A 26,099-nucleotide genomic window follows, 5' to 3' on the forward strand; every position below is an offset into this window, starting at 1 on the left:
CGTTAGCTTACCCTCTCGTTGTTTACCTTTTTAGGATCCGGCTTGGATAAGGGCAAAGGTATTCGCTTGGACTAGTGGCTCTCGGGGGTTTTAGCTTTTTGGAAGTTCGACCAAGATTTGGGTAGTTTAACCCCAAACACCATGCTCTAGTGACGTTTGGCAATTAAACTTTTTGTGGTCGAAACTCGTATTTCGTACTTAATGGTATTTTGGGCATATGTGGGCCCCGCAATGTAAAATTCATTTTATCATTGATTCGTTTTAGTTTTACTTATACTAATATGATGTGAAAAGCATTTCGTCTAAAAACGATGGGAAGTGTTAGATCTTTTTACGAAAACGGAACAATTTGGACAGCGGGCTGCCAGGCCTGTGTGCGCCGCGCACAGGTAGGGGTGCGCGCCGCGCATCCAACCTGGGCAGGCCTGCTTCAATTTTTTTTTTATTTTGCAGTTTTGGTCGGTTAACGGGTTGGGTCGTTACAGTGCGTTGCACGACGGACTCTATTAAAAACTAAGTATAAAATATTAATGAAATAATTACAAAAGGAACACAAAATTGTCAATATAAAACTTATGCGTTTACATGCTTTTGCAGTTCTAACATCTTCAAATAATGCAGCAATTTCAGCTACAATATCATTATCAGATTTAGCAACGTTAACCACCTTCCAAGCACTAAATTTCAATGAAGTCATACATGTTTTACATATGGTATGATAATCTTGTGTAAGATCTAAGGGATTTCAAACAAACTGCCAACAAAATAATGTTATCAAAATACAAACACGATATCTTGAATATGTAACAATATGAAATTTTAACTTTTTTGAAAACAATTGAAAAGAAGTCTTTTAAGAAAAAATTGAAGTGAATATATATAATCAATACCTTGTATATGTTTGAAATCCATCAGTTACCTTGTATATGTTTTGAGATGGCTGCGGTTATAGAGTAGAAATATAGTTTGTAGCCTAAGGTTGACCGTTAAAACATGTTTCACAACCCACCAAACTCGCTCATTCCACAACATAAGTAACCTATGTATAAGCTGAATAAACTTGTTACATTGAGCATATTTATTCGAATACTGGTTGAAAAAAGTACCTTAATAATCGACCACATGTAAAGGGTAGGTCAACCCAACCCAGTCCACCCTACACAAAAAATAACCATTTCAACATGTTACCAACCTTAGGTGACCCACCCAATTGTCCACTCTACATATAGATTAAAATTTAACTGAACATTAAAAGTGTAGCATCTAAGTATCAAATAAACACTTTCTCAAAACCCATGGTTGCATATTGCTTTATCAACATGGGTGTTACCCTCTAAACAATAACAGAGCAATTCTACAAAATCCTCATTTTTTACACATAATAAAACACTGAACTCATATGTCGTACTTTTTGAAATCTCTTTTTTAGTTTTGTGTCAAAACCTGAGATAACAATTCTGATGAAAAATAGCCATGTGATCAATCATATTTAGTCCTATTGAAAGATGTAAACTTAAAAGATAAAGAGAACCTACCTTGACCCGATTCTCTGACAAAAATGTAGCAGCAGCAATGCTATTATCACAACTCCAAATTATTCTTATTTTGTCAAAAACATACTCCGTATGTAACTATTTTTATGTCTGTTGCTTAAAAAAGAAAAAAAAAAGAGTACATATATAAAAATTAATGAGTAAATCAAATAAATAGAGGGAACAAAGTGCAAGGAGCCAAAATTTTTATTGGCAATGTTAGAAAAATGGATTGAAACTTCACCTAGTTTATGAAATCGCCACCCTACGTTAGAACTAATACAAAGTGGAGCTAACACCTTTAATTACATATCCATCAGAATTGGAGGTAAAACTATTAACTGAACCCATTTTCTTCACATTTTTCGATTGTATTTCATGAAGCGCACCCATTTCCTCTTCAAACTCCTTCAATCTCTTCATATCCTTAAAATCCTAAAATTAACAAAAAGGTTAACCTAAAAATCAAATCTCAAATTCAGGTTAAACCTAATCAATAAATACAAAGGTTAAACCTAATGAAATCCAAAAAGGTCGACATACGCTTTGAGATTTATTAACCGAAAAACGTTCCGGCGAGTTTATTTACACCGAATATATTATAAAAAATTGGTACCGTTCTGTGCGTAACGTTGTAGTGATTAAATCTGTTGTGGCGGCGAGGTTTATTACGGGCGCCGGAGGCCATAATCTATCAGTATGCAAATGGGTAAAGATTAACATATCACTCTGTAAATGGGTAAAGATAGCCACCTTTGTTGTATATACCTTTAAGATCTGTCTGTATGTAAATGGTTAAAGATAGCCACCTTTGTTGTGTATATATTTAACATAGCATTAATAAGCTGGCAAATTTTCCAAGAATGGGAACGACTTCTATTCTTTCACCTGAAAAGTTTCACACCTTCACATAATACTTTAGACAAATATAATCTATATGCTTAAACATAATAATTTAGGATGTTTAAGAGTCCGTGCGTTGAACGGTAGCTCTAAAAAATAATTTTCGTAATCAATACTATTTGTACAGCATTGTTTGTTATTGATAACAGTTTAATGACGAAACACTTTAGTAATATATGTATTGAAACTAAAAAATTGTAAAAATGCATTTTGAACACATAAACCACACGTGAAGTCACTTATCATTTTACACATGAACCAACAATAGATCTGATGTACAATTCTAAAGCCAAAATCATAAGTTCCAGGTTAAAATCAAACAAACCTGCCTCATAATTTAAGTACTCTGTAACAGTGTTGTAAAAAACGGAAAAAACGGGGGTGTAGACGGGGGTGTAGACGGATTTTGGAGTGCCCCGTCCCGTTTATACATAAAACGTTTGAAAAAACGGAAATCGGCCAAAAAACGGTCAAAGGACGGTCAAACACGGTCCGAGACGGGAAAAAACGGGTTTTTCTGATTTTTTTCAATTTTTTTTTTTTTTAATATTAAACGTTGTGCTATTACTTAGGGTTTCTTTTTTTATGTTTGAAATGTTGAAGCATTTAAACATGTGTGAAATGCTTATGTTTGGAATAATGTAATGTACAATATATATATAATATATAACATTTTTATTTAAAAGTCAACGTTAGTCAACATCCGTCTAGACCTCCGTCTCGACCCCGTCTCGACCCTTTTAGGACCCGACCGTCTCGACCCCGTCTCGCGTCTTTTGCAACCTTGCTCTGTAACATTAATAGTCTTCATCATAGTCCAGTTCGCAGCAGTCCAAATTAGTGTAGAAGGAAACATTGCCCATAATTATTTTTTCAGAAAATTTAAAAGGAAATAAGATTAAAAGTGACATTAAAAAGTTGAATGAATATTATAATTAAGTATCAATGCAAAGACAAACAAACAATAATTAAGTTGTTATAATATGAGTACAAAAAGTCATATGGATGATAAATTTTAGTCAACTTTGTATAGCTTGTATAGTAATATTTTACACTATAAATAAGGCCTCTATGTTAGCCTTCAAAAAACACACTTTGATATATATTTCATATATATAAACTCTCTCTCTTTTCTTACTTATATGTATAAGTCTCTACTTAGTAAATAAGCCAAAGGTAGTTATAAACTACTAAATTACAACACGTTATCAGCACGATGAGCTTAGTGTAATCAAAGGATATCTCAAATGATCACGAGTCACTAATCAAGGTATGAAATTATTAATAATTTTCAGACTTGAATATATCAAATTTTGGACTACTAACATTTTGAACTACTAATTTTTATTAAGTTCTTAGTGCATTTGTATTGTTCTTATTATATGGTTGGCTCTGCCACCTAAATTATATATGGTCGACACTGTCGCCTAACTATCATTTATGTTTTCTAACTATTATTAACTTCACTAACATTTATATTTATGTTATTTATGTTATATATGGTCGGTTATACCACCTGAATTATATTTTCTGTAATCTAACTCTTATTAACTTCACTAACATTTATATTTATGTTATTTAAGTTATATATGGTCGGTTATACCGCCTGAATTATATTTTCTGTAATCTAACTCTTATTAACTTCACTAACATTTATATTTATGTTAATAAGACCTCATGATTGTACGCAACACGTCATTTGACAACACGGTACTTTATGTACGCAATACGTCATTTGACAACACGGTACCATGGGTCGAGATTAATTCCGATCAATACGAATACGATGGGGTCTTTATATGTTATCTAACATTTATGATTACTTATGCAATTAATCATTATTTATTTCATGCATACTAATATTTATTCTTAAATTTATAATCTTAAAAGTTAAAATAAGAAAAATTAGTTTGTACTTTTATTAAAAGTAAATCTTAAAAGTTAAAATACAAAAAGTAGTTTGTACTTTTATTAAAAGTAAATCTTAAAAGTTAAAATACAAAAAGTAGTTTGTATTTTTATTAAAAGTAAATCTTAAAAGTTAAAATAAGAAAAAGTAGTTTGTACTTTTATTAAAAGTAAATCTTAAAAGTTAAAATACAAAAAGTAGTTTGTATTTTTATTAAAAGTAAATCTTAAAAGTTAAAATAAGAAAAAGTAGTTTGTACTTTTATTAAAAGTAAATCTTAAAAGTTAAAATACAAAAAGTAGTTTGTATTTTTATTAAAAGTAAATCTTAAAAGTTAAAATCAGAAAAAAGTAGTTTGTATTTTTATTAAAAGTAAATCTTAAAAGTTAAAATAAGAAAAAAAAAGGAATGGTAACATGGAGTAGCTTTTTGTCAAAAATGAAGTATTGAAAATGAAGTGGTCTCCTTCTATAATTAAAAAAAAAATATACTTCCATCAAATGAATTTTTTTTTGGTGGCCGACAATTCCAAACACGAGTCAGTGTTTAGTTTATCAAGAATATCTCTTGCTTTGGTGAAAGGTCACGATCACGATATCGGGTGTTGTGAAAGAATTGAAAAATTGGTCAAGTGGCCTTTTAAAAACTAGAAAGTTTTTTTTTTTTTTTAAACAAAAAGTTTTTTTTATATATTTATAATTTACGGGTAACGTATAAAAAAAGGGAAGTTTTTTTTTAAACAAAGAAAGTGTTTAAATGAGTTTTACAGAAAGGGGGAAAGCAAAGTAAAAAAAAAAAAAAAAACTTTTTTCCAAACTTGTCAAATGTTTTGTTAAAAACGTGACCGTTGAAAAAAGGAGGTTGAATAATAAAACTTAAAAAAAAACAAATTATTTTTTTTTTAAGAGTGTGCATCAAAATGGCCCGTTTAATAATGGGGAGTTAAAAGGATAGTCAAATTGTTTCAACGAACAAGGGTTCAAATGGATGTTTCTTTAAAAAAAAAATCCGCGAGTACGGGTGATGGATCCAATGAATCCGCATCCACGACCCGCGGGTGCTATCCCTAATTGTGACAAGTACAATCAACTAAAAGTCTAAAAGATAAATGCTCTTATAGGGACCAAATGTTCACAATAATTGCCTAAGCTAGATATGAAACAAATAGTTCATCAAGAGAAAAAAAAAATGCATCTAAAGCTTCTACTGAAAATTAATGTGCAAGGTACAACATATAACTATATGGTCAAATTCATTTGAGTCTTCGAAGTCACAATTATATGATGTATATATATTACTCAATTAACAAAATAGTAAATCGAAATTAATTCATATGAATAGTAAAACGAAATTAATTAATTTACTATTCACATAAAAAGCGCATATGATGAAGAGCGCGGCGCATATGATAAAAAGCGAATATGATGAAAAGCGCAGCGCATATGATGAAAAGCGCATATGATTAAAAGCGCATATGGTGAAAAACAAAGCGCATATGATTAAAAGCGCATATGGTGAAAAACACAGCGCATATGATTAAAAGCGTATATGGTGAAAAGGATATATAATGAAAAAGCACATATGGTGATTTATGAAAAAAAAAAAAAAAACACACATATGGTGATTAATGGAAAGCACATATAGTGATTAATGAAAAGTATATTGTGAAAAAGAATCACAAATGTTTCTTGAAAAAATTCAAGGTAAGATATATGAACCAATTCATCCATCATGTAAACCATTTTGATATTTCATGGTTCTAATAGACGCATCTAGCGGATGGTCTCATATTTGTATGTTATCAAGCCGTAATATGGCATTTGCAAAGTTTCTTGCACAAATTCTTAAATTAAGAACACATTATTCTGATTACACCATTAAAAGGATGAGACTTGATAATGCTGGTGAGTTAACATCTCAAGCATTTAATGATCATTATATATCTACAGGGATTGTTGTTGAACATCCAGTTGCTCATGTGCATACACAAAATTGGTTTAGCTGAATCAATAGATAAACGCTTGCAGCTAATAACTAGACAATTGATAATGAGTACAAAACTCTCAATATTTATATGTGAACATGTAAATTTACATGCTGCGACATTAATTCGCATTATACCATGTGGAAGTCATAAATATTTTCACTTACTACTTGATTTTGGCCAAGAGCCAAATATTTTCTACCTTAGAGCATTAGTTGTGCAGTGTATGTTCCAATTGTATCACCACAGCACAATAAAATGGTTTTTCAAAGAAAGATGGTAATATATTTTGGATATAAAACATCTTCAATCATAAGATATACTGAACCCATGATGGGTGATGTTTTTACAGCACGTTTTGCTGATTGTCATTTTAATAAAACATTGTTCCCTAGATTAGGGGGTGAAGTAAAAAAATAAATAAATAAAATGATGCTTCATGATGTGAACATCAATTAAGGTATATTGAACTCGCACAAAAGAATGTGAAACGAAAGTTCAAAAATAATGCATATGCAAGAACTTGCAAATTAATTACTTTATGCATTTACAGATATAAAAAAAAGTGACTAAATCATATATACCAGCGATAAATGCTCCAACTCGAACTGAAATTCCAAAAGCTGGCAATAATGTCATTGTTGAGTCTTTGCTACGCATCAAACGTGGAAGATCAATTGGTTCCGAAGATAAAAATCCTCGAAAAAGAAAATCAGCTGATAATGAGGTAAAAGAAAGTGTTCAAGAAGAACCACAAATCAATATTCCTTCTGCAGAGGATATTGATAAATGTAAATACATAAATTGCGATAAATTATGCAATATTATGGAACCGAAATGAAATGAAAAATCTTGATGAAATATTTTCATATAATATTACAATGACATCATGAATAAAGATGATGATCTAGAACCAAAATCTGTCATTGAATATCAAAATAGACATGATTGAGCTCAATGGAAAGGAGAAATACGAGCTGAATTAGAATCGCTCAATAAAAGAAAAGTTTTCAGATTAATCGTTATCACTTTTAAAGATGTGAAATGTATGGGATACAAATGAATTTTTATCCGAAAAAGAAATGTGCAAATGAAGTTACAAGGCAAAACTAGACTTGTAACTCAAAATTTCCCACAAAGACCGAAAATGAATTATGAGGAAAACATATCCTCCTGTAATGGATACAATTACTTATTAGATACTTAATCAACCTGGTAGTTACTTAAATGCATCTCATGGATGTTGTAACTACTTATTTGTATGGATCACTTGATAGTGATATACATGAATATACCTGAAGGGTTTAAGGTATCATAAGCATCTAATGCAAAATCCAAGGGAATGTATTCTATTAAATCACAAAGATTTTTATATGGGTCTATACAATTGGGACGTATGTGGTATAACTAATTAAGTGATTACTTGATAAGAAAAGTGTATACATATAAACTTATTTGCACATGTGTTTTTATTATGAAAAACAATGATCGGATATATATCGTAGTTATTTATGTCAATGTTCTTAACATCATATGAACAAATAAAGAGATCCATGAAATCATTCAACTTCTAAAGAATTATTTTGAAATGAAAGATATTGAAAAAACCAAGTATTACCTTGGAGTGCAAATTGAACATATGCCTAATGGTTAACTTATACATTAAACAACTTATACCGAAAAATTTTAAAACATTTTTTTAAAAAAAAACAAACTCATTGTTGTTAGATCACTCAATATTGACACTGATCTATTTCATCCCTGCGAAGATCATGAAAATCTTAATAGATCGGAAGTTCCATATTTTAGTGCAATTGAGGTTCTTATGTATCTTATAAATTATACAAGACCTGACATTTCTCTTGCAGTTAATTTGTTGGCAAGATTCAGCTCAACTTCTACAAAAAAAAAAAAAAAAAAAAAGGACATTGAAGTGGGATCAAGCAGATATTTTGATACCCTTGAGGAACTGCTGATTTAAAATTATTTTATTCTAACGCTTAAAAACAAGATTTGGTTAATTATGTATATGCAGGTCATTCATTAAATCCTCATAAAGATAAATCTCAAACTCAGTATGTATTCCTAAATGGAGAATGCTATAAAAGACCAACAACTATCTTCACCAACAACTGTATATGAAGATAATGCAGCTTGCATGTAGCGACCCGACCAAAACCGTTATTGACGGCGCCGCTACTTAGGTCCCGTTGCGTGGTCGTAGTCCCTATATGAGACTCGTTTGACCAAAATTATGTCGCATTCATTTGAAAGGTACAAGACTTGCAAGTTTAGTTTTCAAAACCGTTCGACAACAAGTCTAAGATTACAAAAATTGTAAAGTATAAATGACATAACTGGCGACATAATATAAGTTGAAAATCACAGTTGCTATAAATAGCGTAAGTATGTAAACAAAAGTTTGAATCCAAAGGTGCTATCACTAGCGTATGTATGTATGTATGCTTGACTCCAAGCAAGAAATCAGAGTGTATGCATGTATGCTTGACCCCAAGCAAGCATGAATGTACGCGGAAGCATGTATCAAATAGCCAAGTATGAACCTGAGAAACATATAGAAAACTGTCAACGAAAAACGTTGGTGAAATCATAGGTGTATTTGTAAACGTTATATTTTGAACCACAATAGTTTGTATAGATGATTATCCAAATCGTATTTATTCCGAAGAATGTAGTTTGTATTGCGAGCACCCAATTACCAAAGCTTAACTGAATCTTCCCTCTGAATTTTGAATATAGTGTTAGAACATACACTATGCACGTTGAAATTATATTTCATCCACTAACGGTAGCGAACCGTCTGAATGAGGGTTCGTTAAACCCGTATGGCCATACAACATAATCACTCGCTTACACTTACACCCTGCAAGTGGAACTAATGATAATTGGATTGAGGACTTTTGTTCTAACTCGTCTGTATCTTTGTATTCGTATTGTGTTCAAAGTATAAAAGTATGAAAAGTATATATACATGTGAAATGTATATAAGTATGTAATGTATATGTTTCTCAGCCCACGATTTAAAAGAATAAAAGTTGTTGAAAAGGTGGGACTATGATCTCACCTCGAGTGCACGAGTATAAAAGTACTTCAACAAGTAAACGTGTGCATGAAAGTTGCTTAGCCTTGACCTAAACAAGTAAGTTGTATCAATTAACCGGTTACGACACAAGGTCGGGTGAAATGTGTTCAATTAGTCCTATGGCTCGTTACGACTCGATTAAGTATAGCATGTGAATCACGTTGTCAAGTTTCATGCGAGAATGAAGTATAAAAACATGTTAGAACGATTGCATAAAAGTTTGGTTAAGTTTGACTAAAAGTCAAACTTGGTCAAAGTCAACGAAAAAGTCAACACGTTCGGGTTCGGTCCCGAACTATTTTTCTGAGGTTTTTATTCATATATAAGCATATTAGAACAAGTTTCATGTGAATCGGAGGTCGATAGCTAGTCAAACATTTCGCGTGAAATGCGCCAAAGTGAGCAGAATCTGGCCAGGCGATTCTGCGCACCGCGCGGGGATGTGGCGCGCCGCGCCACTACCTGGCCAGAGAATTCTGGTCAGTTTTCCAAGTATGCACGAACCAAAACACAAACATTCCCATTTTATGATCCGCAAACAATTAGAACATGTATTTTATATCCTCGGAAAGCTATTTCGACAAGGAATACAACTAACCACATATCATTAATCAAAAACATCATTTACAATAACCGAAAACTCGTCAATTGATCAAGAAAGGTTTATTTTCAAAGTTTCAAGTTCGTAAAACGTATTTTATGATTCGGGAATCCAATTTACACATACGATATGCCGTTTTGAAGGTAATGAAGCATACATTACTACTAAACACTAACAATTAACACTCCATGGCATTTAAGCATCCAAAAGTTCATGTCAAGAACTATCAAACCCTAGTCAAACATCACAAAATCAATATTCATGTTTTTGAAGTTTTCTTAATCAACCTACACATCAAAACGAAGCTAGTGATACTAGTAACACAATTAAAACATGCACTTTAACAATCTAACAACATTAACTCATCCAAAATCAAGGATTAAGCAAACCCATTTCAAGTTCATGCTAGTTACTCCAAAAACAACAAATCGAGCAAACAAAACATATATTCATGTTATACACGAGCCATAGACACTAACTAACACAATTTCAAGTCAAAAACACGAATTTAAAGAAATCTAGAGTTTTAGAAATGTTACCCAAACGAGATGAAGTTGGTATCAAATTGTAGAGGATGAAGAGAGGATTCCAAATATGTAATTTGTTTTGAAGTTTGCTCCCCGATCCGAATTTAGATGATGAATTATGTTTGTGTTCTTGAGAGAAAAAAAGAAAGAAAGAGAGAGAGAGAGAGGGATTGAATGGTGGAAAAATGGGTTGACTAGTTGACCTAGTCAACTAGTTTGCCCATTTGGCAACTCCGGTCCCTCGAGTTTCAAAGCGGGTGCGGGATTTAACCGATCGAATATTTTTAAAACGCAAGTTAACGAGAGATGTTATAATTGAATGACGGAATTATTATGAACGTTAGTCAACGGAAACTACGAATTTAAATAACGAAAAGTATTATTTTAAAAAAAAAAAGACGGTGTTAAAAATAAATTTAACGGAAAAACGCGGGATGTTACATTATCCACACCTCAAAAGAAATTTCGTCCCGAAATTTAGTTGGAAGTAGTAGTTGTTGAATCTTCCTCGAGATCTTGCATTGCCAATTCTACGAGTGAGGGAGAAGTACGTCCTAGGGTATTTCAACGAATTTTGACGGTCGGGATCATATGTTGTTTTAGGGTTTGGCTTCACGATTTATGGTTTCAACCGGTCCTCCTAGGAAGTGAGGGTTATCGTCGATAGTGAGTTCATCAAAGGAGATAACAAGTTCTCGTTTCGCAAAACACGTCTTCGAGTTGATACATCGAATGTAGGATAAACGGAGACCCAAAATGAGTCGGAAAAGTCTAAACGGCTAGCGACGGGTCCAAAACACCCCAAGAATTTAAAGGATCAAAATATCGCGGATTTAGCTTCCTACGTTTTCCCGAAACGGATTGCACCTTTCCAAGGTGCGACTCTTAACGTGACGCGGTTTCCCACGTGGAATTTGAAATGCTTACGTCTAACATCGGCGTAGCTCTTGGTGATTACGAGTCACGTAGGGTTTTACCTGAATATGAATAAATTTTCTCGGTTGCTCATGAATAACCTCGGCCCCGGTGAATTGGTCATCGTTTACTTGGTTCGACAAAAGGAGAATGACGTTTCCGGTCATATAAGGTTTCGAAGGCGTGGCGTCAATACTCGAATGAAAATTTTGTAGTAAGAGAGTTTGATTAAAGGCAAAGACGTTTCTCAAGAAAATTTGAAGTTGGTAATACAAATTCGTATTATGGTTTTCAAGACTTAAATCGTATGTTTGTTCGGTCCGTCGGGTTGTGGATGGTACGCGGTACTCATGTCTAAACGCGGTCCCGAGGCTTTTTGTGAGGCACTCCAAAATCTAGAAGTGAAACGAGGATCTCGATCCGAAACGGGGTATATTTCCCTAAGGCATATTGAACAAGTTTGCTAGGAATTGAAAACGTTAGCTAGGACAAGTTTCTCAAGAAAATTCGCGTCGCGGAAGGTTTACCGGTTTCCAAAAACGTTCGTCGGGGAAAGTTCTTATCGGGTTTTGAAAACGATTGTTAGGACTATCCACCCTCGCGGCGAATACTAGTATAACGTGAAGGGTCTCTCTCTCCATTGAGAGTTTAGAATAAAATATTTCCCGAACCGGAATTAAAAGGGTGATGCAAGAGAAGTTTCCGCCTCGATGTGAGCATAACGAGTAAATTGTAGTTAGTCAATAAGACTGTGCGAGGACGAGCTAGTATACCCGTGTGACATACGGTTGAAGTCGAATGGAATCGGTAATTCATTCGGAAGCATAAATATAATTTGACAATAATTGAAGGTGTGTCCCCGGTATGGTTGTTATAAATATTCTCGGAGTTTTCGGATGTCCAAACATGAAAAGATGAAGTCATGTACATGGCACATGGTGGTGTTTAGGTTGATCGAGTCTAACCACCATCACGCGTCACTAGAACTTTGGTATGTCTTACCGTAATATAACCACGTTGATCGAGTGTCGTTATATTACGCTAACTCATACCTCCATTCCCACATCACTCTATAGATTCAAGTTCGTGTCATCACGAAAATCTAAAATGAACAAAATGTAACGACGTCTCAAACGTGACTCGTATTAAATCGAAATAGTTTCTACAACTCTAAAGAAGCGTTTCCCCGCGGGAAGTGTATAAACGATTGTTAACGTCAAATCGGTTCGATTCAAACAATAGTGTATTTAGGTATGAAAAGAGTAACGAGTCATGATAACGAGTAGCACGCAACCGTAGTGATAAATGTTGATGACGATACTCACCTAGAGTAGTGATGGTAGTAACACCAAAAAGTAGATAGTAAGAAACACCAGTGGGAAACCGATAGTAAGTTGAAACGGTGGCAATTAACAATCCGGGAGACAGAGTTCCCGAACAAGTGTGACTAATGAAGTCGTCGTCATCCATACGTGTATGAATCATGAATTTACGTGTGTCACCAGAAAGTGGCGGAATACGAGTTCGTATGATGAAGGTTGGGTACCATTAAAAAGTTTGCCTAAGAATGATTCAAGTATAATGCACAAGTAGTCAAGTAAGTGCTATCTATAGCAAATGTATGTCAGAATGCAATGGCTAACTATCCGGTTGTAGTCTAGACTCACTAATGCGTCCTAACGACTCTGTTAGACACACTAATGCACGTCCTAGTTCCCTACAACCAACGCTCTGATACCATCTGTAGCGACCCGACCAAAACCGTTATTGACGGCGCCGCTACTTAGGTCCCGTTGCGTGGTCGTAGTCCCTATATGAGACTCGTTTGACCAAAATTATGTCGCATTCATTTGAAAGGTACAAGACTTGCAAGTTTAGTTTTCAAAACCGTTCGACAACAAGTCTAAGATTACAAAAATTGTAAAGTATAAATGACATAACTGGCGACATAATATAAGTTGAAAATCACAGTTGCTATAAATAGCGTAAGTATGTAAACAAAAGTTTGAATCCAAAGGTGCTATCACTAGCGTATGTATGTATGTATGCTTGACTCCAAGCAAGAAATCAGAGTGTATGCATGTATGCTTGACCCCAAGCAAGCATGAATGTACGCGGAAGCATGTATCAAATAGCCAAGTATGAACCTGAGAAACATATAGAAAACTGTCAACGAAAAACGTTGGTGAAATCATAGGTGTATTTGTAAACGTTATATTTTGAACCACAATAGTTTGTATAGATGATTATCCAAATCGTATTTATTCCGAAGAATGTAGTTTGTATTGCGAGCACCCAATTACCAAAGCTTAACTGAATCTTCCCTCTGAATTTTGAATATAGTGTTAGAACATACACTATGCACGTTGAAATTATATTTCATCCACTAACGGTAGCGAACCGTCTGAATGAGGGTTCGTTAAACCCGTATGGCCATACAACATAATCACTCGCTTACACTTACACCCTGCAAGTGGAACTAATGATAATTGGATTGAGGACTTTTGTTCTAACTCGTCTGTATCTTTGTATTCGTATTGTGTTCAAAGTATAAAAGTATGAAAAGTATATATACATGTGAAATGTATATAAGTATGTAATGTATATGTTTCTCAGCCCACGATTTAAAAGAATAAAAGTTGTTGAAAAGGTGGGACTATGATCTCACCTCGAGTGCACGAGTATAAAAGTACTTCAACAAGTAAACGTGTGCATGAAAGTTGCTTAGCCTTGACCTAAACAAGTAAGTTGTATCAATTAACCGGTTACGACACAAGGTCGGGTGAAATGTGTTCAATTAGTCCTATGGCTCGTTACGACTCGATTAAGTATAGCATGTGAATCACGTTGTCAAGTTTCATGCGAGAATGAAGTATAAAAACATGTTAGAACGATTGCATAAAAGTTTGGTTAAGTTTGACTAAAAGTCAAACTTGGTCAAAGTCAACGAAAAAGTCAACACGTTCGGGTTCGGTCCCGAACTATTTTTCTGAGGTTTTTATTCATATATAAGCATATTAGAACAAGTTTCATGTGAATCGGAGGTCGATAGCTAGTCAAACATTTCGCGTGAAATGCGCCAAAGTGAGCAGAATCTGGCCAGGCGATTCTGCGCGCCGCGCGGGGATGTGGCGCGCCGCGCCACTGCCTGGCCAGAGAATTCTGGTCAGTTTTCCAAGTATGCACGAACCAAAACACAAACATTCCCATTTTATGATCCGCAAACAATTAGAACATGTATTTTATATCCTCGGAAAGCTATTTCGACAAGGAATACAACTAACCACATATCATTAATCAAAAACATCATTTACAATAACCGAAAACTCGTCAATTGATCAAGAAAGGTTTATTTTCAAAGTTTCAAGTTCGTAAAACGTATTTTATGATTCGGGAATCCAATTTACACATACGATATGCCGTTTTGAAGGTAATGAAGCATACATTACTACTAAACACTAACAATTAACACTCCATGGCATTTAAGCATCCAAAAGTTCATGTCAAGAACTATCAAACCCTAGTCAAACATCACAAAATCAATATTCATGTTTTTGAAGTTTTCTTAATCAACCTACGCATCAAAACGAAGCTAGTGATACTAGTAACACAATTAAAACATGCACTTTAACAATCTAACAACATTAACTCATCTAAAATCAAGGATTAAGCAAACCCATTTCAAGTTCATGCTAGTTACTCCAAAAACAACAAATCGAGCAAACAAAACATATATTCATGTTATACACGAGCCATAGACACTAACTAACACAATTTCAAGTCAAAAACACGAATTTAAAGAAATCTAGAGTTTTAGAAATGTTACCCAAACGAGATGAAGTTGGTATCAAATTGTAGAGGATGAAGAGAGGATTCCAAATATGTAATTTGTTTTGAAGTTTGCTCCCCGATCCGAATTTAGATGATGAATTATGTTTGTGTTCTTGAGAGAAAAAAAGAAAGAAAGAGAGAGAGAGAGAGGGATTGAATGGTGGAAAAATGGGTTGACTAGTTGACCTAGTCAACTAGTTTGCCCATTTGGCAACTCCGGTCCCTCGAGTTTCAAAGCGGGTGCGGGATTTAACCGATCGAATATTTTTAAAACGCAAGTTAACGAGAGATGTTATAATTGAATGACGGAATTATTATGAACGTTAGTCAACGGAAACTACGAATTTAAATAACGAAAAGTATTATTTTAAAAAAAAAAAGACGGTGTTAAAAATAAATTTAACGGAAAAACGCGGGATGTTACATTGCATAATACAAATGAAAGAAGAGTATCAAAAGTGACAGAACAAAATATAAATGCTGACGAGGCGCCAAAGCCATAGACGGTCTAAACGGTCATAAGTTTGATGGAAACGAATGGTATGTTGGTAAGGCTCAGAAAAGACTAAAAGGGAATAGGAATTGAAATAAGGGTTTAAGCAAACCATGAAGGAGACTGTAGACAAGTCACAAGGGCTAAACTTGTACATAAAAGATTTAGATGATAAAGTTTCAGATGAAAACCTCATATTCTTCTCATATAAGACAACCAGATTAAAATGAGATACGTTCAATTAACAACTCTGATGATCTTTATACCAAAGCACTGTCAACCGCTGTTTTCAGAACACACGTTTACAATATTGGCATGGAGCAAGTTCAAAATATGTGACGACTCAGGGATGTCTACTTGAGGGGGAGTCAACTCTACACTGCACTCTTTTTCCCTTGACTAAAGTTTTTATCCCACTGGGTTTTTCTTTAGTAAGGTTTTTAATGAGACAGTACTAGTTGCACTCTAATAAAATTGGTCATCCAAGGGGGAGTGTTATAATATGAGTACAAAAAGTCATATGGATGATAAATTTTAGTCAACTTTGTATAGCTTGTATAGTAATATTTTACACTATAAATAAGGCCTCTATGTTAGCCTTCAAAAAACACACTTTGATATATATTTCATATATATAAACTCTCTCTCTTTTCTTACTTATATGTATAAGTCTCTACTTAGTAAATAAGCAAAAGGTAGTTATAAACTACTAAATTACAACATAAGTATTAATGTTTTCTCTTGTTCTTCCTGAGAGAGTGACAAACATTAACAATGATGAAATTGTTACTTGTAAAAATAGACTTACAGTGTGAAATGGAACATTATCCTTGACCATAAACTGAAATAGCTCAACATTTTCATGATTTTTCCACCATTTCTCCCACTCAGGCATGTAACATTTAGTAATGGAGACATATCCAAATGGTTCATCAAACCATACAAAAAAAAATCTAGTGAAAACATAGTAATAGAGTCCAAAGGCATGTATGGAATAGTCGAACAAAAAAATGTGACAATGAAATATCAAATTACCGTGATATAGAAGACGCCTAAAAGACATCGAAAAGCTTCAACGATAACCTACAAACAACAACAACCTACAAACAACAACATCAACAACAACAGTAATCAAACATTCAATGACGATTTCGCACAAAACATACTTAAAACGCACAAAACAAAAACAGTTCAAATACCTGTATTATTATGATATATAGATATATATGATATATAGATCATAAAAGATATTTAAAAACGATTATAATTAAAAATTGGGAGTTTCAATTCAAATACCTGTATACTCCGTATAACATTAAATCTGATGGTTAAGAAACCCAGCCACGAGTCGTTTCATTATGTTGCCAAATCGAGGAGGGTTTTAATCGAAGATAGTCAGGGTTTTATGTTGCCGAATCGCTACGTTAAAAAGAGCATCGAAGATAATCGAGAACCAAGTTTCGGAATCAAAATTGAAGAACGAAATCAAGATCAAGATACAGATTGAAATGGCTATTGATATATAAAATTTGTACGGTTTTGTAGACAAAAACGTTACAATTTAATCGGTGGTAGTGGAGTCGGCTTGCGTCATATGAAGCCATCATCGACGATGAAACAGTTCCTGTGGGTTTCAATTTTGAAGAGAGAGGGGTTTGGTTTGAGCAGAGAAAAATAGGGCGACGGTTATCAATGGAGAGTAATCGCACGGAGGATAGTCCTTAATTTTTGTTTGTTTAATTAAAAAAAAAAGGAGAAAATCAGATAAGCTAGACACGTGGCGTATTGAAAAAATAGGGGAATGTGGGTCTGACACATTGGATGTAAACATCATGCTTTATGTGAGGAAGGGATATAATTGAAGTTCAAGAGCTTAAAGCTCATTTTAAGTTCCTAATTTTGTCGAGAAAACAAATAACTTGAATAAAATTTTAAATCTTTAGAGACAAGGTAAGAGAACATGATCAACCTTTGATACACAAACAAATTATCGTTATTGGTACTCCTTTACTTTTATCACACTCTTCTTCACTTCATACCCTGACCGTGTTGATTTTTTTTTATTATGATTCGATATATACTGCATTAAAGAAATTATTTAGATGATCCTGTATTTTACATTAAATTTCATGTGGAGTCCATATATTCTATTTTGACTATATATAGATACGGATACATACATATGTCCAATATATGAAAATGCGTTTACTTTGCCACTTTTCTTTTCTTTTCTTTATTCCAGTGTAATTAGAAAAAAAACAAATGTAAAGTGTGTTGAAACTTGGATCTCGAGGTATCTTATGCAAATACAAAAATTTAATATTCGTAATAAACAGTAAAGCTTTATTTAATTTATATATTAAAAATAAAATAATACGGAGTAGTACAGTATAGTATAAACATATCTCATGCATTGCATCAGAAGATGGGTTATCTTTATTATTACTCGAGATCTACGTGTCACTAAAACTAGAAAATTGGTAATTTAATGACTCATGAGTCATGACTCATGACTATATATTATTTGGCTGTCATTCTACACATGATTTATAGATATATAGGCCTTATTTTTCATTTCCATATCTTAAATGTGTTAGTATTAATTTGATACTCTCTGTCTCTTAAAAAATGTCCGACTTATTAGGGAGTATTCTAAATTTATTTTTCACATATAGAAACTAATATATTAAATATCATGAAATTACCTATTTTACTTTTTTTATTACTGTTAGTCACTTATTCCTTAATTAAATTCAGTACGGTTATTATTATAAAGATAAAACACACATTTAATAAACATATTTTAAATTTACTATAAACTGTTAGAGGAGACGGATGGAGCATTTTGTGATTAAAAATTACATAACGTTATCACTCCATTTAATGTATACATTTTGCGGTTCCGCAAATCAATAGAACCAAAAATCGGGGTCACACCTAAAAAATGATAAATTTTATAACAACGGAAACGTTTTCGAAAAGAAAACGAATTTAACAAGAAGTACAAAAAAGGACCTCGGTGAGACTCGTACTTAGAAAGCGGTACCAACAAACTATCTATATCGAGTCTCACCTAACCTAAACCGAAACTAAAAGCAAACGATACGACGAGCTACAAATTCTAATAATACTACTAAACATGAAACGTGAAACCGAAAAACGAACTCAAATGTCCTTACTAACAATTACAATTACAATTACAACGAAAATTAGTGTCTTCTAACACAACAACTAATCAATTCCACACTTTATATTTCTCGTATAGATGCAAATTTTAATTCAGTTGATAATGGAATGTTGTCGTCCACATAATAAAGAAAAAAATGTAGGCTAGTGGTGGTGGTTTTGTCCCGTGAGCTTGTGTCCCATGATGCCGTGATTGATGCCAAAACTCAAATTTAAAATTAAAATAAAAAATAAAAAAATTCTTGGACTACAGTTTACATGTATTTACAATCAACCCCCTATACTATTTAATTATTCGAAAACACACCCTTTTCTTTTTGACACTTTAGCCTCACCCAAATACAATTGCAAGGCACAAATAAATGTCATATTTGCCCCTTTCCGATTATTCTTTCATATAAATAACTTCATATTTCACTCATAGTTTCATATTACACAAAGTAACAAAAATGCAGCAAGCCATTGACTGGTTTTCTTGGCTATCAAAAACCGGGCTCGAACCTTCACTTGTATACGAATACGGGATGTCTTTCTCTCGAAACGAGCTAGAAGAAGACGATATAGCTTATTTCAATCACGAATTCCTTCAAAGTATGGGAATCTCAATAGCCAAACATAGGTTAGAGATACTCAAACTTGCAATGAAACAAAAAGGATCAAATGGTTCACACCCCATGTCAAAATTCATTTTCGCTATGAAGAAAACAAAGAGGACATTGGCTAAGTACATTCGAACATTGGTGCACCGTGACGATTCATCGGCCTTGGTCTTGGTTCGTAAAAGTTATGGTTCAAAGTGGAAAGGGACCATGTTAAGAAGAAACAAAAGATTGGTCACTTTTAAACAAGCTACTCCTACTCTTTTGCTCACTAATGGAAACCATAAGGGCAATAGTATTAGAATAAATAGCTTATCGAACCCGTTGGTTTATGAAATTCGATATGATCAAGAAAGAAAAGATGGTGATGATCATGAGAGTCATGATGAAGAAGATGGTGGTGACGATTATTGGACCGGTGGTGGTGTTCAAGAGATCAAATGGGATACCATGTTTCAGAATTTGAAACCTACTTGATGTTGTAGCAAATCATATATATATATATATTTTTTTTTTTTTTTTGCTCAATCTAAAAATGTCTGTTTTCTTGTTTGAAATAAATAATTAACAGAATTAATAATGGTGAGAGAGATGCTATTTTTCAATGTTCTTCCACCAAAGAAGTTGTATCACTAGTTCTTTATTTGCTTTGGTAATAGTCTCTGTAACTACTTTAATAAAGTGTACCATTATACTGTAGTAATTATTTAATTACAGGTCTTACTACTATAAGAAATTAAAATTAAATAAACTCAAGATTATCAGTATTATTTTAATTTTAAAAAGGTAGAAGGATTTCTCTGTTTCGACTACCGAAGAGCGAATAATCCGACCTCATACTCTAATGTACTCAGTCAAGCACGAGCAGATTACTTGCTGACTGTTTCCAACCCATCGCTGGCTGTAATTTCAAAATCTGATTATTTTTTACCAAATGTCAATAAGAACTACTCTGTAATTGTTTGGTAAAAGTCAATACTAGATTTTTACTATCATGTTCCATTTGTTGCGCTTTTTGTGTTTGTGTCGGGTGATTCAATGTCTTCTTTGTCGGGTGTACCTCTAACTTCTATGTAATTTTATCGGCGGGGCAGTTGATTGGGTCTGTATGGTTACAAGTAGTTTTAGAGTCGGATTCCGGCTTCATCAGATGTAAGTCACATGTTCTCGCCTCCAATGTTTCTTTCGGCATTTAATATCTTAGAAGTTTTTTGTTCAAGACATGAAATGACGTGATTGTTTGGATGTTTCAATAGTTTTGTGTTTGTTAAGGGTTTATTCAATGTTGGTCGTGCTTGTGGTCATTTGTTTGTTCATGTTGGTTGTTAAAGTAGATCGTAAGATCTATTCAAAAAGATTTATGATCTCTATCACTTGTAACTCTTAACTTTTGGATCTATAAGTAAATTCATGTATAACACATAAACTTCATAACTTGTATTCAAAACTTAAAACTTTAGTCAAAAACCTTTTTTTGTATGGTGAACAAGAGTTGACCCACCTTTGGATACAATTCAATGTAATCGTGCACATGAGTCAAGTCAACCCATGTTTTTGAATGTTTGGCTACAATCTAAAGGGAGGTGGAGGACATACTTATTAGTCATGGATCCTTATGGTCCACAAACGAAGTTTGCCTGCTAACCATCAAATGCTAATTGAAATTTTTGTCTTCAATTAAAATAAAAAATGAAAAATAAAAACCAATGTTTTATTCTCTCACAAAAAAATGGAGACCCACTTCTGTATGCACAACTGCATATCAAATTACAATCCCCTGTTGCAAAGGGTACACAACAACAAAGTTCAAGATAACTACAAACTTAAATAGTTATACTTAATACTTAATACAATAACTAATAACTAACATAAATATAAAATAAGGCTCTCATGCTTCATGCTATATGTCAGCACTACCAAATCAAGGGAGGAGTTGGTTGATTATACATCAATATTCAATATTACATATTAAACTAAAGTTCAAGTTACCCTGCATCTTTCAAAACACGCAAGCGCAAACATAAAACAATTATCTCAATCTGGACCCACACGAAAACCGTCATTTTCAATGACCTGCACTCTGAGGCAAACGAAACGAACCACCAGCATAAAGCATATGATAAACGGGTCGAATCCTGACGGTTAATACAACACTCAAAAGTGCACTCACACAACACACACCAGCAAGAACAAAAAATGTGAGTCTGAAACAGTCGGGACCCACGCATGTGGACCCACCTTGTTTAGCTTCCTCTGTATCATAAACATAACCGGCAAGCATCCCAGAAAATAACAGAGCCCCGATGGGGTTACCTAGTCCCATGAAGTTGAAAATAAGACCGAAATTTTTTAATCCGAAAAGCTCGGAACATGTCGGGATCATAACACCGAACTGAACACCGTAACAGATTCCGAGTAACGCTGTTGCGATATAGAGTGTACCGTTTATAGCTGAGGCGTATGTAAGATACGTCATCACCATAATTATTTGAGTTACAGTCGTCAAAATTGTGCGTGGAATCGCGTTCAACCTGAAAAAACATGATTTAAATCAAATTTTATAATCACCGAAAATATAAAGGTTGCAAAACTCGCTACTCGGAGAGTACTCGATCGGGACTTTGGAGGGAGTAACCGGCAATTCGGGGATTAATCGGATTGAATTTTTTTCTATACATTTAAATAATAAATTTCAAAACTATCTGTAAAATGTAGAAAAAAAAGCGTAAACATAAACTTTAACATAAATGTCATAAACATAAACATAATCATTCATTCGTTCAAAAACTCGATTTCTGGTTGAAATACATGTTAAAATGTTAGACCAATTTCGACTTTGACCACCAAATCTGATTTTGACCCATTAACCGAAGTTGACTAATAAATTAAACGGATTTTAAAAAATCAGATCAGTTTGTTCTTAAAAAGGAGTCATCCGGGTTTTTACAACAGTGGACTACCATATAATTCATAAAACGGTGTCTGCTTTGTTCTGGATAGATAATTAGGCATCAGAATCATGCAAATTAATGCTAATTATTGAAGTGTATATTTCTTTCTAAAATAAGCAGATAAGCAGTCCAGAATTGGTGCTTAGATTTGCTTGTGTGCGGTTGCTTACAATAAAAATAAAAATAAAAATTGACTGATAAATATCATGACTGTAATCAACTCAGAAAAAAAGACCCTTCCAACTCATTTACTTATGAACAGGCTGATTTATGTATTGTGTTTTGACTCAAACAGGTTAAAACAAAAAATCGACCCGTTTGACCAGCAAACCCAACCCAAATTGCCCATCTAGCCACTTTGACTCGCAAGGAATCATACTGATAATAAACAATTACCTTACAAAATACTCCGAAACAACGCCTCCACCAAGACGTCCGAGAAAATTTCCGAAACTGAATAGACTCAACAGTGTAGTCGTATCATCAAACCCAAGCGAAACTCCAATTTGGGCCAAATTATTAAGAACAGTAACACCCGACCCAACACCAAGAAAATAAACAAACCACAAAAGCCAAAAATCGGCCTTCACAACTGCTTCACGAAACGTAAAATCCTCACCTCTTCTCGGTCTCCTTTTCTTCTTAAGTTTTATCGCACCTTCTCCAACCGCGAGTAGCACATCCACCTCCGACATACCTTCACCGTCGTTAAGTTTCGTTAAATTCGTATCGGACGATGACGGAGTCATTAACGGATCCATAACGGTCGTTAAATTATCTGAAGAACTAACGGGTCGGTTAAATTTCTTGCTCGATGGGAATAAAGTCATCTTAACGGGAATCGCAAGAGGCGCAACTAAAAGAACCACCATAATCACAACAAATGTGTACGATAATGTATCACTTATAGTCATAACGTCTTTCAATATCGTGGTTGTTAATAAAAAAACCGCAAGAAAAAGACTTGCGATTTGTGTGAATAGAAAATGGGCGGTTTCGGACGGGTCGGCTTCGGAAGCAGGAGTACATGGGCGAACGTAATACATTAAAGCTAAACATATAATAGGGATCCCGAGTGTAAAGAAGAGTAATAAAGAAGACGCTGATCCTTTTAGCACCATTGTATAAACCTCGGTGAAAACTGCAGCACTGAGTCCAACATAACCTTTTAGAATACCGGCAACTGTACCCCGACTGAGCGGGAAATTACGCATGTTGGTTACGAGCACTGCGGTCCCCAACCATGCACTGCTGTTGGTCGCAACAACAAGCGCAATCCATAACTGAAAAGAAAACGAAAAGTTCCATATATTTAGAGTTATATTTAATACACCAAGATATAGAGACTATAATGTAAAAAGGCAACTACATGATTCCCAGACTTTGATATGATAAGCCTATAGAATTGGTTATTTTGATACATATAGAAATAATAGCATAACGTATGATGAATTATACTCAAAAGACAAAGCATTTAAGCTATTCTATAATGGGTTCGCAGTTAGTCGCCGAGTACCCAGTTTTTGCAACTCGGGGAGTACTCAACGAGTACTCGGTCAAAACTCGGGATTACTCGTAAAATCGGTCAAAGTCATACTTGGTCTAAAGGGAACGAAACCAAAACAAGAGAGAGAGCTGGGGTTAAAGATGAGATGGCACGGTTCCAGCTTTCCCTGTTTGATCAGGTGGCAGCTGTCGGGAACATCCGAGTACTCCCTAAAGAGTCTCGACCGATAACCCCAAAGGGTTGGTTGAGTGGTTGGGTGCTAGGGAATCTCCAAAGGAGACCCAGGTTCAATCCCCGCCAACCTCACTTTGGGACCTTGCCTTTCAAAAAAAAAAGTCTCGACCGAGTACTTCGAGTAGCGATTTTTGCAACCTTGTTCTATATAAATGAGTCATAATACAATAAATTATAGATATACAACTACCCAATTCCTGATATACTTATTAATTTAATATGACCAGTGTTGTAAATCTCGTTATTTCTCCTCGGGATCTCTCCGAGATCTCGTTTTTGGAAACGAGCCGAGACGAGATGTCCATCTCCCGAGATTTCCCGGTGAACGGGGTCAAACTTGGTCAAAGCAACGATTTCTCGGATTTACTCGCTCATTTCTCGGATTTTCTCATAAAATCTCGGATATTCACTTAAAATCTCGGATTTTCTCGCTCATTTCTCGGATTTCTTGTAAAATCAAGAAGTATACCCATATGATAATCTATATGGGTATGTAGAATACTGAATATTTTGAAGAAAAAATGTTGTAACTGAAGAAAATTAAAATCACATAAAGTCAACAAGTTCAAGCTAAAGAATCATACCCTAAACCATAAAATCTAAATTGGCCGATAGAAAATTGGATATTTTGATAGATAATAACATTCTAAACAAGAAACAAAATCGAGATGCATTAAGCGCAAGAATCCATACCCTACTGCTAAAATCGAAATGGGAAGGTGAAAAATTCATTCCTTTGAAAAGACAGTTACAATAAAGTTCTAACTGGAAATATAATCAAGATTCATAAAGATAACACATCTTCGTGTTCAACAAACGTACCCTAAAGATAAATTTTAATTGGGTGGTAAAATTTCAATTTGTTGATCAGAAATGTAAATAAATTAAAATTTCAAGATGCACAAGATAACATTTTTAAGCTTGAAAAAAGCCTAAATGGGTAGGTTAAAAACTCAATTTTTTTATAAGAAACGTATAAAAATGTAACAAAATCAAGATGCATAAAGATAACATTTTTAAGCTCGGAATTGTAGAATCATACCCTAATGATCAAAATCTAAATGGATTTAGGTACAAAATTCAATTTCTTGATGTAGCAATTCCAACAGGAAACAAAATCAAGATGCATGTAGATCACATTTCAAACCTCAAGAAACGTACCCTAATGATAAAATCTAATTGGGTAACAAAAAAAATTAAATATTTTAATGAAAAATGTTAAAAAGGAGCTTATTACTTACAACCCAGTAAGGCATATTGTGAACTGTTTCACTAACAGCAAGCCAAATGACACCATAACCAAAAAAAGAAGCAAGAACACCGATTGAGAGAACAACCCATGGTGGGTATTTATTAGATGCAATGCCCGGAAGTATACCAACATTTTCCCCAAAATCATTTGCAACACCAAGAATTGTAAGTTGTTGTTGTGATAAACCCAATACTGATTTCAAAGCATGTGAGTAAAGTGGGAATGAGTAAGCGTTGCCGGAAGCAATCTGGACCCACACGGCGGCTGCTAGACCCACCCACGGTGGCCGGCTTCCTGCTTTTAACTCCGGCATCGCATATGTGATGAAATTATGTAGAGGAAGAAAAGAATGGAATAGCTTTTAAAAGATTTTTATCGGAGGTTTGTGCTTTTGGACAAAAAGTCACTGTTTTTAAGCTTATTTTAATTTTCATTTAATTTTAACTTTTGTTTTCTTTTATTTATTTATTTATTTTAAATTAATTTATTTATTCATTCTTATGGAGTATTACCATTTGCACTAAAGTCGAGGACCATTTGAGATGCAGAGAGGCAAGTTTTCAAATCGATTA

At 34.0% G+C, this 26,099-nt stretch overlaps 2 protein-coding genes and 1 long non-coding RNA gene across 6 annotated transcripts; 1 reads left to right on the plus strand and 2 right to left on the minus strand.

The window, feature by feature from the left end:
- Positions 1-918: 918 nt before the first annotated feature.
- On the minus strand, positions 919-17,504 carry LOC139866631 (uncharacterized). Of its 4 annotated transcripts, XR_011765510.1 has the most exons (9): positions 17,095-17,504; positions 16,834-16,898; positions 16,607-16,751; positions 2,761-2,781; positions 2,301-2,420; positions 2,149-2,223; positions 1,777-1,967; positions 1,536-1,643; positions 919-1,050 (listed from the first exon to the last, which is right to left on the minus strand). It is a non-coding gene; the product is annotated as an uncharacterized lncRNA (long non-coding RNA). The 4 variants fall into 4 exon arrangements; XR_011765509.1 differs by having other exon boundaries at positions 919-1,039; positions 16,607-16,898; XR_011765507.1 differs by having other exon boundaries at positions 16,607-16,898.
- Positions 17,505-19,433: 1,929 nt separating this feature from the next.
- LOC139867853 (uncharacterized) lies at positions 19,434-20,060 on the plus strand. The gene has a single exon (XM_071856201.1). It carries the CDS (start codon positions 19,434-19,436, stop codon positions 20,058-20,060), a length of 627 nt encoding a protein of 208 aa, XP_071712302.1.
- A 1,484-nt stretch (positions 20,061-21,544) lies between these two features.
- On the minus strand, positions 21,545-25,892 carry LOC139866644 (protein NUCLEAR FUSION DEFECTIVE 4-like). The gene is made up of 3 exons (XM_071854933.1): positions 25,517-25,892; positions 22,931-23,817; positions 21,545-22,114 (listed from the first exon to the last, which is right to left on the minus strand). Exons 1-3 carry the CDS (start codon positions 25,838-25,840, stop codon positions 21,649-21,651), a joined length of 1,677 nt encoding a protein of 558 aa, XP_071711034.1. The 5' UTR covers positions 25,841-25,892; the 3' UTR covers positions 21,545-21,648.
- Between the last annotated feature and the right edge of the window lie 207 nt (positions 25,893-26,099).

Source organism: Rutidosis leptorrhynchoides, chromosome 9 (genome assembly GCF_046630445.1).
Source record: "Rutidosis leptorrhynchoides isolate AG116_Rl617_1_P2 chromosome 9, CSIRO_AGI_Rlap_v1, whole genome shotgun sequence".
NCBI classification, from domain to species: Eukaryota; Viridiplantae; Streptophyta; class Magnoliopsida; order Asterales; family Asteraceae; genus Rutidosis; species Rutidosis leptorrhynchoides.

What these genes read in the sequence shown, in the direction of transcription:
- LOC139866644 (XM_071854933.1), bottom strand. Translation starts at nt 25,840, where the DNA reads ATGCCGGAGTTAAAAGCAGGAAGCCGGCCACCGTGGGTGGGTCTAGCA. An exon ending in ACAATATGCCTTACTGGGTT is followed by an intron (nt 23,818 to 25,516) that starts GTAAGTAATAAG and finishes TTTTCTTTTCAG; the next exon opens with TTATGGATTGCGCTTGTTGT. An exon ending in GTTTCGGAGTATTTTGTAAG is followed by an intron (nt 22,115 to 22,930) that starts GTAATTGTTTAT and finishes ATGTTTTTTCAG; the next exon opens with GTTGAACGCGATTCCACGCA.
- LOC139867853 (XM_071856201.1), top strand. Translation starts at nt 19,434, where the DNA reads ATGCAGCAAGCCATTGACTGGTTTTCTTGGCTATCAAAAACCGGGCTC.